This window comes from Penicillium cosmopolitanum, assembly GCF_028827165.1.
Source record: "Penicillium cosmopolitanum strain IBT 29677 chromosome Unknown utg000005l:1.0-4006212.0:1.0-4009387.0, whole genome shotgun sequence".
NCBI lineage: Eukaryota > Fungi > Ascomycota > Eurotiomycetes > Eurotiales > Aspergillaceae > Penicillium > Penicillium cosmopolitanum.
In genome coordinates this window covers 2,883,817-2,895,943 of record NW_026622675.1, presented here as the reverse complement: position 1 = coordinate 2,895,943, position 12,127 = coordinate 2,883,817, and the positions used below count along the sequence as shown (strand labels likewise).

The window sequence follows — 12,127 nt, the reverse complement described above, 5'->3', positions numbered from 1 at the left end:
AACAGCCTCGACAACAGTCGATAGCTTGCTAGGTATCATGCGAAGCTTTGGAGGCTTTGGAGGAACCGGGGACGCTTTGAGCTTGAGCGCTCCGGGATACTCGAAATTGGCAAACCGGTGAGTAGTTTCTGCCGAGTGAATGCAGCAGGCTCAGTAGGTCGCCTAACCAATGGAGTAGCTATCGGAATGGACGGGTGAGGGATATTTCCAGGCATCTCGAGGCTATCTTCAAGTGCAGCATGGTTGGCAGAGGCAGCAACCGGGCGGGTAGCATCGCTAGGTAAGCCCCCCGGAAACCGGATGCCTGCAGGTCGATCACGAGTCCCAGGGTTGAATTCCGGCCTCTTGACAATTGAAAGCGACACCGGGCTACCGGGTCGAGAAATGTAACGCGTAGGCGGCGAGGTAGGAGGAGAGGAACTGCCAGGGGTGGTCTGAGGCGGCGGTGAAGTAGACAATGGAGAACGGAATCCAGATTCACGACTAGGCGCCGACGACACAGTCGTTCCAGGTGTCGGGCTACGCTCCTGTCGGGGCTTGATAATGGCAGCGGGAGCCGGAGGCGCTGAGGGAGGCAATCCTCTGGGTGCTATGTTCTCATCCGTCACACTTGCAGGCTTCCGAGTCTTTCTAACATTCGGATATCTCGGTGTAGCAAGTTTTCCAAGTTCAGACTGTTGAGCGATGGGGATTTTAACCTGCGGTACGATGCTAGGTTGCATAGGTTGTGTCGCTCTGGCCGGAGGGGGTAACCTGACTGGAGGGGGTGACCTGACTGGATAACGTGAAGCGGGATTTGGTGGCGCTAAAGCAGACCATGCAGAAGAACTCTGCGAAGAAGTCTTTTGGGCAGGTGTGCCCAGCTTTGGGAAATCCGAGTCCCATTTTGTCGGACCTTTGGCCCCTGCAGGAGTAGGAATTGGATGGCGAGGCCCCAGGGGAACTCGTGGCGTTGGAGATATGGTGACAACGGCGGGGGCCTGAGAGTATGGTATCATCACATTTTTCAAGTTGTACCTCAAGCTGAGGTCTTCGACAAGACGCTGTCCGGTGGCTCGGTCAGTGTCCATCAACTTCTTCATCAGGTATCGGGGTACTTCGTCGTTCGACCCGAGGACAACAATATCGTTTGGCGGTTCCAGGAGCAAAGCCTAGAGAGTGTGAGCAATGTGCCAGTCAAAAAGGAAAAGTGAATTTAATCTTACAATGAATCCGAGCGATCCTTGTAGCTTCTCCAATGCTTCATCAACGTCTTCAGGAGTTAGGCCAGCCAAACGAATTTGAAGGGGATCGGAGTTCGCCACGATAGAGATATCCGTGTGAGTATCTTCCGCGATGCGGAACATAACATTGAATCGATCTGTCATGAAGTAATGACCAAGCTCACCCGGACTCCAGGTCCTGTTCATAGACCGGCTGTAGAATTTAACGTCCATTGTGCCAAAATCAAGAAGATCCGCGGGCTCGGAGGAGGATGACTTGGGAGGCGGAGGCATGGCTTGAAGGTCATTCGGGATGAGCGAGTGCATGCGAGGAAGCTAGAATCTCTCATCAGCGCGGAGTCCCAAAGGTATGCCAGTGTGAAAAGTGAAGGCACATACATCCAGTAGATGATCGTCTTTGTGCTGGTTGAAGTACTCATTCAGCGTCGCCGCACAAGATGTGTGAACCTTTCGATCGGGCGTTCGAAGAAGAAGAAGCTGTGAATGAATTGAGGGTATTAGCTTCATGACGACTAAGCGAAGTGAGAACAAGGAAAGGCAAACAATACGAACATGAGACCCATCATCGTAGCCAACCTGCGCATCACCCGTTTGGGATGTGTTTCCTCTGTCTCTTGTCAATGGAACCTCGGCTAGCAAATCGGCAGGGCACACGCGATACTCAATTCGATCGGTCAATTCGTCAACCTTCACAATGGCAGTGTTAGCGGTATCCACGATTGCAATTGTAGAGAAAACAAAGAGAGAGATGGATTGTTCACCCCAAGAGCCTCAATGACGTAGATTGATCCCACGGCAGCATCGCCATGTCCACCATGTCCACCACGTCCGTCACGTCTCGGAGAAGCATCCCTAATAGTCAAATCCAGGCTTTTGTCAGCTGTGACGGTCATGCTCGAGGTGATCTTTGGCAGGGGGACAGAGTGAGTGAATTTTGAATGTCTGAAGAGAAGAGAAAGGGAGGGAATGAAGGAAACCCAGCAAGAAGCTGGGAGATGGCGGATCATCGTGGATGTTGAGGAAGGTGCAGAGGAAGGTGTGGAAGAAGTGGAAGAAGTGGAAGGTGCAAAGGTGTAGGGGGGGATGGCCTAGATAGGCAGTGTGTGTATAGGCAGTATACAAGGGAGTATACAAGGCATTTGCAGTAGTAGTAGCAGTAGCAGTAGCAGAGTGGATGTGATGTGATGTGATGTGATGTGGTCGGTAGGTAGTGGATGAGAAGTGGATGAGTGGAAGACCAGAAAAGTAGTAGACAGTATGCAATGCAGTCATCATACATCAGATCTAACAGAACAAAATCTAGAACTAAAAGAATGATACAACACCGAACTTCGCCTCCATGGCTAAGGGTATCCGTGCCTCCGAAACGCCAGGGGGATGACTCTGTACAAAAGAAATCAATGTGATAGTATGTGATGCGATTGTGGAAGGGGAAATGGGAAATGGGGAGGAGAGAGGGCCAGTATACTCGGTCAACCAGCCAATCCTTGCATTGACCATGCCAATCAATACCTGCACCGAATTATGCCTCCTCGTTCCCTCTCCTCCTCTCTCCCTCCTGATCTCGCATCTCTTGCAGCCGCATAACCCAATTCATCTTCCCCTCCGTCTCCTTCATCGAGACAACCATCGTTTCAAGTTGCGCATTATACGCCCGACCCTGCTCAAGCGTATCTCGAAGCTCATCATCCTTGAGCTTCTTGTACTGCACATGAGTATCCAGTAACTTCTCATGTAATTCCTTCAACCCCTCAATTTCCCGATTCTTCTGTTCCGCAATGACCTCCAAATGATCCGAAGAAACAACGTGTTTCTCATGCGCCCCCTTAAGACTCTTCAACTCATCAAACAAAACCTTAACCCTCCTCCCGAGATCCGTCTTCTCGCGCTTCGTCGCGCTAGCCAGAACCTCGTACTGCGTCTGGTGATATTTCGTCAATTCCTGCGCCTCGGCTTGTTCGCGGTTATGATTTTCCCGCTCATCGCGCATCATGTCGTTTGTTTTGCTCGCGGCGGATTCGGCGTCTTTCCGCTTATTGCGCTCGTTTTGGATTTCCAGGCGGAGGTCTTCGATTTTGCGATCTTTGCGCGCAATTGAGTTTAGGTTTGTCTCGTTGACTTGCTCTAGGTTTCGGAGGCGCTCGGACATGTTCTGCGCTTGGGTTTTTAGGGTCTCGTTTGAGCGTTGGGTTTCTTCGGCGCGGGATCGGTAGACGCTGCATTCACGGCGGAGTCGTGCGATCTCTTCTTGGAGGTTGTGGATTACACGGCCTGATTTGCCTGTTGCGGCGTGGCCGACGGCGGACCATTCTGTGGGTGTTTCATCGGCGGGGGAGGTCGGACTGCCGGAGGAGGGATTGGGGGGTTGAGATTGTGGTTGTAATTGTGGTTGTGATTGCGATTGTGGTTGGGGTTGTGTGGGGGAGCCGTGGGAATCTGTAGATGGGATGAACCCGGGTCGGGTAAGTAATGCGCGGTGGGATGTAGCTGACGCCATGGACATGGTGGACCGACCTCTGAGGCCGTCGGCGGCCGGAGAACCGTCTTCGAATAAACCGTTGACTTGGTGCATGTTCAATTGGGTGTCCACATGTGGGAGGTTCACTTGGGGTGGTTGAGTGGAAGCTGGTGAGAGGAGAGGTTGCACGTCAGTATCGATCGAATTGAGGTTCGCCATTGATCCCAGCCGCTTCATGGCTCGCTTTAGCGACGCCATCCCATTACTCAGCTGGCACTGGCAGCTGGAGCTCAATATCTGGGGAAGAATGGCGGTGGACATAGAGGGGGCACTGGCAGGCTGCGACGCAGGCATAACACTCCAAGTGTGGGAATAAATTTGAAGGGGAACGAACAGAGAGCTCGGCGTACCAGTATTGAATCTCAGTTGTGCCAAATGAGTGGTTGTTAACTTATTGCGGCGTCTGAGCATCGCCGAGCATCATAGGAGGCCGTGCTTAACGCGACATCTATGGGCGGACAGCAAAGTGGGCGGGTTGATGCAGTAAGGGACACCCGTCAAAGACCAAAGAACGCGTGCAGGCCAGAATTAGAAGAACCAAAGCTGAAGAGCCAAAAAGATCAAAGCGGAGTAGCAAAAGAGAAATGGAGCAAAGTGAAGAGTGAAGTGAGAAGAGAGAAGAGAGCTGAGGTGTTCCACCGGATCCGCCGACTATTGACTTCCGTCAGGAACGCGGCAGCTAAGCGGGCCACTAAGCGGGCGCTAGGCGGTTTGCGCTTGGACTTTTAGTTACTCCAATGAATATTTCCACTTTCAAGTTACTCTTGCACTTTTGAATAAACTTTGAATGAATCGATTACCTCCACAACGCCTGACCAATTGCCCTCCATAGTATCGGGTATTGGATGTATATACATGAAGGAAGCCCGGGCTTGAATTGGCTGATTTTGCAACATCTTGAGGATGACTGGCCACTGATCAAAAAGGAACTTGAAAGAAGACAAAAACGCTCAGCGTCTGGGGTTCTCATATCTACTGAACAAGGTAGACAAACAGACCAAGAGCTCCCAGGACAATCTCGCGGGACAATGAGGGTACGGAAGCCATGCCACTCTGCGTGGTTCCGGTCTCAGATGCCTCCTTGCCATTCATCACGCCGGTTTCGGTCATCATGGGACCATTTGTCATAGTGCTGCTAACAGTCGCGGATGAAGGGCTGCCGGAGGGGGAGCCGGATGCTGAGGAGCTGATTAGAGGCTTGCTGGTTGTCTGTGTCTCGGTGCCCATCGTGGTCTGGATGTTGGTGCCAGTGGTGGTGCCAGTGGCAGCAGTGGCAGCAGTGGCCTCGGTGGTGGCAGCGTTGGTGTGGGTTGCTCCAGTGGTCTCGGCCTTGGGGGCTCCAGCGCCGGCCTTCAGCAGAGCGGAGTAGTTGACCTGTCCACCTTGGGAGACCTGGAAAGCGTAGGTCTCGCCCTCCTTGACGTTGTCACCGGGAGTCCAGGTGAAAGTGCCATCCTTGGCCTCGCTAGTGATGGTCTCGACATCCTTGAGGTGGGTGGAGGTTCCCTTGCGCAGGGTCAGAGTCACGGGCTATGGCCTCCAGTCAGCACAGCCAAATTATACTCCTCGAAGATCCATCCTACCTGTCCGGGGACGGCACCAGCCCAGGTAAGGGTGACGGGCTTGCCAGCAGCGACATCCTGGGGCCAGCTAGTGAAAGCAAGAGGGTCGGCGGCGAGACCCAGGGCAATGAAAGAAGCCGACACGGCGAGGACACGAGAGAAATGCATCTTGACAAAAAGAGCGAATGTAGTTGGGGGGATGTTAATGAAAGTGTCGTATTAGTTGGCGTGTAAAGAGTCGGAAATGGCGGCGTAAGTCGAATAGAGGCGAGAAAGCCAGGATATCGGTGGCGCAACGCGATCTTTATTTCACGGCGTCTGCTCGCTCTGATCTCTTCCAGCCCCGCAAATTGACCTTCAAATTTGGGTGTCGGTATTCGAGAGTTGGGAGAATGTCGCATTCCGAGCAGTTGGTCGAAGCATCGGCCGGGTACTACTCGCTGAAGCATGCACCACCTTGGATTGTTTGGGGAATTCCTTTCCTAGTAAGCAGTAGGAATTCCCCACAGATTTTCTTCTTCGGTTAGCCCTTCGATGTTGTTGTTTTTCTCCTTCTGGTTGAGTGAAGAAGGTTGTGTAGCCGCAGCTCAGCTCGTATCCATCCAGCAATGAATTATGCGACTCTCTGTAAAGCAATAAACCAAAACTAAATAAACCAAAACTAAATAAACAAACCAAAATAAACCAAACCAAAATAAACCAAACCAAAGTAAACCAAAACAAATTAAACCAAAACAAAGTAAACCAAAACAAAGTAAACCAAAACAAAGTAAACCAAAACAAAGTAAAATAAACAAATCTACTTCAGCGCTCGGGGAGGGATAAGATCTAGAGCCTATAGGAATGGCTCCCTGATCCTCCAAGAATGCATCCCTTCCCGAATTGTTTTGATTGGAATCAAGGCATAGGGCTGTCCATCTCTCGACCTTTGTATTCAGTATGACATTTTTCTTATATTTCTTGTGTTGATTCCATACCAAGGGGTAGTAAATGTCTTATTATCTCTACGTGTGGTTAACTTGTACATCTCTGTGTCGACGGCTATAGTGCCGATCATATATCATGCAAGGGCGGCGGTGGCCACCCGCTGCCATTGACGTTGGTGGACAGTGTCGTTAGAAGATTCTTGTTATGATGGCTGCTTGCATGGAAGAAGAATATTCCAAAATCAAATCCAGGAGTACAGGACCAAAAGTCAAAGTTGGTCGTGTGACATGGATTTATTCCTACTTGATCAGCGCTGGTTCCCTTCCAATGTTTAGCTTATTTTACAACATTGCTCCTCATACCACGCAGAGTTTGCTTGACTGATCCAATTCTTAGAGTCTTATACCGGCGCCTAGTAACTTGCACCCTTTCAGGAAGCCTAAAAAATACACCAATTACAGTTCGCATCAGATACAAACACTCGTCGACCAAAAGTATCAAATTGATTGGTTCTAAATTGAACTTTATAAATGTCAAATACCAAGAAGCGAAATAAACATCCCATTCCAACACATCTCTAACCGAGACATCGAAAATCATCCTGCCATTGAACCAGCCAAATCAAACAGAATGCACTTGGATAGAAGCAAAGTGAAACTCAAGCCCCGCATGAATCATTTCACCTTCGAGGCCAAGAAAGTCGCAGCCTCATTAGCATTAGCGCCGTAAGTCAAGTGCGCAGCGGTAATGATAAGAGTCCCATCACAGACCATATCACCAATGGCGCAGAAGACCTTAGTCTGATCCTTGGGGTAATTGGGGATACGCCCACCATCCTGCAAATTGCGCGTGAATCCAAACAGGACAACTCCCTTGACCTTATCTCTCACGTCCGAGTCCAACTTCTGAATCGCGTTGTCGATGACAGCACTTCCCTGACTAAAATTCGGTAAGATGTGTATTAGCCAAAATTGAGCTGCAGATGTGATGTCTCGTATGTAGGGTCTGTCATGGAGAGGAAAAGGGGGGGGTAAAGCTTCCTGCGTATCGTGGTAGCAATAGCGACATACCTGTATCCACCCGCGACGATCTTCGCATTGGGGCATTTAGTGTTGCACTTGTTGAATACATCCACTGCAGCCTGCACATCCTGCGGCGCGGTATTATCGGGCAGGAAGTTCTCAGCCAGACCGGCTGTGTAGGCTCCGCCGATTCCCTGACAGCCGACGGCGCCCCCCAATTGGGTTTTCAGGTCAGTGCAGACTTCGGGACCAACAACGGTGCCCTATGTAGAGGGTTAATGTCTCGTTAGTCCTTTACATTCTGGAATTGTATAGTTTCGATACGATTTCTCACAGTATTGCCGACTTCGGTCGATCCACGTGCGAAGATGAACATGGTATCCTTGCAATTGCCAGTGTCGAGATCATTGGCGGAGATGTATTGACGGCGCTCGACTGGGCTGGTGAGGACGGAATCGGAGTTTGAGGCCGCAATCAAGGGCGTAGCCAGGAGGAGGGGAGGATAGACTTGAGAAACATGTTGCGGGTGGAGGGGAAGGTAATGGAAATGATTCAAGTGATTTTTTATTTGGTTTTTCACACTCACTGTATTATGTACCATCTGATGATTTAAATATTCGCAGCAAACATGATTCCGGCTCTACTTCGGTCGGGATAAACGGATCTCAAAATCGAGGCTGTGGATAAAGGGTTCTCGGAGGCGTTTCAAGATCGCCCAAAAACTAGACCCTGTCTCACCATGGTACACTGTTGAGCCATGGTGATGGGTTTTTTTTAGTATCGATCAAACTGAGGATCGTTTCGAGTTCGTCCGAATGTTTTATTAGGTCGAATATGTATGAATCTCCGGGTTTGTATGGGGTTCCTGAGTTTAGATAGTACTCGGCATCCACGATAGATGGTGGTGATATATAATACTCCCCGCATGCGCTTAACAGAAACTTGAATTTCCCAACATCTCATTTATTGGCTCCAGCTCACTTAGTAGGTACCTCGGTATCGGAATTTCCGAATTATTGAATGTTGCCTAATTACATCGCCAATTAATTCAAGGCATGTTTTAATAGATCATTTATTCGCCCACTCTACTACTGCTTGATTTTGAGACAATAACCATTGAGGGGCAGGGCTCGACAAAGGAGCACACCCAATATCTCACCAAACAATCTACTGGTACTACTAGTACTCCAGCAACCATCAAGGGCAGATGAGTTTCTTATTGGATATTGTTCCAAGGTTCAAGCCTTTGTATCTATAGATTCTCAGTATTCTCAGCGGGTCAACCTTCACCCCCAATCGACCGCCCTTCATATAAGCGTTTCCAGCGAATTCGCGAAGCAGCTGAATTATCCCTTGATTGCCTGCGCCCAATATCCGAGACGCGCAGAGGCATCAACTACTAGTGATGTTTCACTTCTATCCATGGATAACTTTGAGTTGAAAATTCGCCATGGTGATACGAACCGGTTCAAATTCCTCATGCGTGGTTCGAAGGCTACTGGTAATACGTTTATTATTTTAGGTTTAGTATTTCCATCGAAAGATAAGAGGTGGTAGTTTATTATTGTTATAAGTGGGACGTATACTGTCATCTGCCAGTGGAAATATAGTAAAAGATAGTCTTAGTCTGAACATCACAGCATGATATTTCCCCAACGCCAACTCTAGCTGATAGTGTATATGCAAATGAAAAGGGACAAAGAGTAAGTAAGTAAGTAATCTACTCTTCCCAAAAGAACTTAAAACCAAAGAAATTTTTATGCATCAGAAATCCCAAAACTCGCGCAAAAACGCAGCCGGACCCGAATCAACACCCCCATCCTCTTCCAACAACCGATCCGTAAAGATACGCTTGGGGATCTGGTACTCCACAACAGGAGTCTTCCTAAGCACACGTTCTCCCGTTCCAAGATCAGATTCCACCATACCCTGGTACGTATGGTCCAAAAAGTCCTCCAGGTTGTAGGCCTGCTTGGTGAACTGTTCGGAGATAATGCGTGCGATGGCGGCGACGTTGGGGTGGTAGTGAGATTGGAGGGTCTCGATTTCCCACAAACTGCTCTCGATCGCGTTGGTTCGGGTGGGATTTGATTCGTTGTTATCGAATGGATCGTCCATGCCATGTTTCTCGACGTCAGCGGCAACGTCCTTGTCGCGGATTGTGCGGTGCATCATGAATGTGCAGGTTGGGTGGTCTTTGAAGATGTTGTACATGAATGGGACGATGACGACGATTGCGGAGGGTGGTGCGTTGAGCGCGAGGCGGGAGAGACGCTTGAGGAAACTTGCTACTAGGGTTGCTGGAAGATGGGTTGAGGCGAGGAAGGTGTTTAGGAGGCGGAAGAAGCGGGAGCGGTGCTTGGAGTGGAGGAGGTCGGCGTCCAGGAGGGAGTAGAGTTTTGTGTAGAATTGCGGGTAGTCGAGGTTCTTCTCTTGGATGAGGTAGAATAGACCGGATAGGGCGAGGAGGGAGGTGGCGCCGCCCACGTTATACGAGTCTGTCAGGAAGTCCATGAGTAGCTCGGGTCGGCTGAACCAGGGCTCGATGTTGTGGACCATGATGCGGAGGAGGTTCTTTCGTTGCGCTTGGGAGAGGTTGTTTCGCAGGATGGCGAGCCATGCTTCCTGGGCTCGTTTCTTGTGGGCGTTGACGGAGTTGAGTTGCTTGGTTTTGGTCTCGCGGGGGACGAAGAAGGATTCAAATTCGTGGTCGGCGGCGGGGGCATCGTCGCAGGAGGAGAGGATCGAGACGAGAGTGTCAAGGGTTTCGGGGCTTCTTCGCACGTCGGCATATTCACTGCTTGATGGTTAGTAAGGTCTAGGGCATTTGGTGGGTTGTCCAGGGAGGAGGGGAAATTAACATACGCTAATTGTACGAATGTGAAGAACCGCACATCTTCGAACTCTTTCACAAATTTGGAGACAAACTCAGTCTGCAAATCCTGACCATTGTTGGCCTCGACAACAGCCGTGACAATATCCTTGAACAAGGTAGCCCAAATATTGTTGTCGGCACCGGGGATGTGGGTGATGCGCTCCTTCACCAGACGCATGGCCAGAGTCAAAGCGGTGATTTGGGAGGTAGGGTCGGCCTCACGCATGATTGCCATCAGCGCGCGCTGATATTCCAGACATCTCTCCTTTAACCAAGCAACAATAATCTTCTCGTTTTCAGCGGCGCGGTTGGATTCGGTCAAATTGCCAGCAGCAATGAGTCGACTGAAGACTCGGCACAGAGAGACGGCGACGGCCAATTCGGGTTCCTTGGCGGAGGGTTCGACATTCAACATGGAAATCAAGGTCGCAATATTGTTATAGTGTTTGCGCGACTCGGTAATCTGATTTTCGAGCTCTTGGATTTTCGACAAGGTCTCGGCGAAGGTATCCTCCTCAGCCACAGCACGACGCTTGGAAGGGGCGCCTCCATTTTTGACAGATTTGCGCTTCTTGGATGACTCGACCGGCGCAGGCATTTTGAGGAATGGTCGTGAGTAAAATAGCTTGTGTCAACTCTATCTCAACCTGGCGTGATCCCGGAAGCACAACTTTTTTTTGATGCCTCGGAAGATCGGAAGGGGAGATTATCCGTGGGAACACACTAACCCCATCCGGCCTAGCGTGTGCAAACCAGAGAGGTCGGAACGGTTAGGAAAGACCTCAACTCCTCTCCGTTCACCCACTCTCAACTCCCTTTAACCACCATCCTCACAACAATGGCTTCGCGTCTTGCTAAGAGCGCCATTGGTACGCTACCCTTTGAATTATTCGCCACTATCTGCTACCAGTTACTAACTCTTACCCCCCCAGGCGCCGCCCGCCTGCGGCCGACTATCGCCGCCCGTGTCCCTGCCGTCACTGCCCTGACCTCGACTCGCGCGGCCTCCAACGTCCCTGCTGAGGATCCCTCCAAGAAGGCCCAGTCCATCCTGGATGCCGTCCCCGGTAACTCTCTGGTCACCAAGACCGCCACTCTCTCCGCTGCCGCCGGTATCTCCATCGCCGCCATCAGCAACGAGCTCTACGTGATGAACGAGGAGACTGTCGCCGCTTTCTGTCTGCTCTCCGTCTTCACCGCTGTGGCCAAGTACGGTGGTCCCGCTTACCGTCAGTGGGCTGAGGGTCAGGTCCAGAAGCACAAGGATATCCTGAACGCCGCCCGTGCCGACCACACCAGCGCTGTCCAGTCGCGCATCGACAACGTCAAGGAGATGTCCGGTGTTGTTGAGGTCACCAAGCAGCTGTTCGCTGTCTCCAAGGTAGGACTGCTATTATCCTTTTTCTTATGTGCCTGGTGTGGATGAGGGGATGATGGTTCTGTTACTCGGTTTTCCGTTTCAATTCCCAACTCCCCCTCTCCTTGGCACTATCCGCAGACCCGGTCTAACCCCTTGTCTATAGGAGACCGCCCAGCTCGAGTCCCAGGCCTACGAGCTTGAGCAGCGCACTGCTCTGGCCTCCGAGGCTAAGCAGGTTCTGGATTCCTGGGTCCGCTACGAGGGCCAGGTTAAGCAGCGCCAGCAGAAGGAGCTCGCCGATTCCATCATCGGCAAGATCCAGAAGGAGCTTGAGAACCCCAAGGTTCTCCAGCAGATCCTGCAGCAGTCCGTTGCCGATGTTGAGCGTAAGTGTTTCCTTCCCGGGATATCTGATATCTGATATCTTTTGATGAAGTCAACGTCGGGGTATACTCGAATGCTAATTCCAATTTCCCTTTTAGGCATCATGTCTGCCAAGGCCCAGTAAATGGACTCCGGTAGCTCCGTCGGCTGTTGCCATCGTGTACAAAACTATAGGGGCTATTTGCATTTGCTGAGTTAGATTTGCAATACCATTACCATTTCCTATTATCGACACACCATGATGTCGGGATGCACC

General features: G+C 50.7%; 7 protein-coding genes across 7 annotated transcripts; 1 reads left to right on the top strand and 6 right to left on the bottom strand.

Annotated features, from left to right (window-relative positions):
- Positions 1-35: 35 nt before the first annotated feature.
- Positions 36-1,082, bottom strand: N7509_004091 (uncharacterized protein; the record flags this gene model as incomplete). The annotated part of the gene is made up of 1 exon (XM_056628728.1): positions 36-1,082. One exon carries the CDS (start codon positions 1,080-1,082, stop codon positions 36-38), a length of 1,047 nt encoding a protein of 348 aa, XP_056491462.1.
- A 69-nt stretch (positions 1,083-1,151) lies between these two features.
- N7509_004090 (uncharacterized protein) lies at positions 1,152-1,496 on the bottom strand (the record flags this gene model as incomplete). Its single annotated transcript, XM_056628727.1, has 1 exon — positions 1,152-1,496. The coding sequence occupies one exon, from the start codon at positions 1,494-1,496 to the stop codon at positions 1,152-1,154; it is 345 nt and encodes a 114-aa protein (XP_056491461.1).
- A 1,249-nt stretch (positions 1,497-2,745) lies between these two features.
- On the bottom strand, positions 2,746-4,002 carry N7509_004089 (uncharacterized protein; the record flags this gene model as incomplete). The annotated part of the gene is made up of 1 exon (XM_056628726.1): positions 2,746-4,002. The coding sequence occupies one exon, from the start codon at positions 4,000-4,002 to the stop codon at positions 2,746-2,748; it is 1,257 nt and encodes a 418-aa protein (XP_056491460.1).
- A 711-nt stretch (positions 4,003-4,713) lies between these two features.
- N7509_004088 (GPI anchored serine-threonine rich family protein) lies at positions 4,714-5,471 on the bottom strand (the record flags this gene model as incomplete). The annotated part of the gene is made up of 2 exons (XM_056628725.1): positions 4,714-5,271; positions 5,325-5,471. 2 exons carry the CDS (start codon positions 5,469-5,471, stop codon positions 4,714-4,716), a joined length of 705 nt encoding a protein of 234 aa, XP_056491459.1.
- A 1,433-nt stretch (positions 5,472-6,904) lies between these two features.
- On the bottom strand, positions 6,905-7,853 carry N7509_004087 (uncharacterized protein; the record flags this gene model as incomplete). Its single annotated transcript, XM_056628724.1, has 3 exons — positions 6,905-7,169; positions 7,301-7,515; positions 7,587-7,853. The coding sequence occupies 3 exons, from the start codon at positions 7,851-7,853 to the stop codon at positions 6,905-6,907; spliced, it is 747 nt and encodes a 248-aa protein (XP_056491458.1).
- Positions 7,854-9,016: 1,163 nt separating this feature from the next.
- On the bottom strand, positions 9,017-10,725 carry noc4 (ribosome biosynthesis protein NOC4; the record flags this gene model as incomplete). The annotated part of the gene is made up of 2 exons (XM_056628723.1): positions 9,017-10,049; positions 10,118-10,725. 2 exons carry the CDS (start codon positions 10,723-10,725, stop codon positions 9,017-9,019), a joined length of 1,641 nt encoding a protein of 546 aa, XP_056491457.1.
- Positions 10,726-10,965: 240 nt separating this feature from the next.
- On the top strand, positions 10,966-11,995 carry atp4 (F1F0 ATP synthase subunit 4; the record flags this gene model as incomplete). Its single annotated transcript, XM_056628722.1, has 4 exons — positions 10,966-10,996; positions 11,060-11,508; positions 11,651-11,873; positions 11,970-11,995. The coding sequence occupies 4 exons, from the start codon at positions 10,966-10,968 to the stop codon at positions 11,993-11,995; spliced, it is 729 nt and encodes a 242-aa protein (XP_056491456.1).
- Between the last annotated feature and the right edge of the window lie 132 nt (positions 11,996-12,127).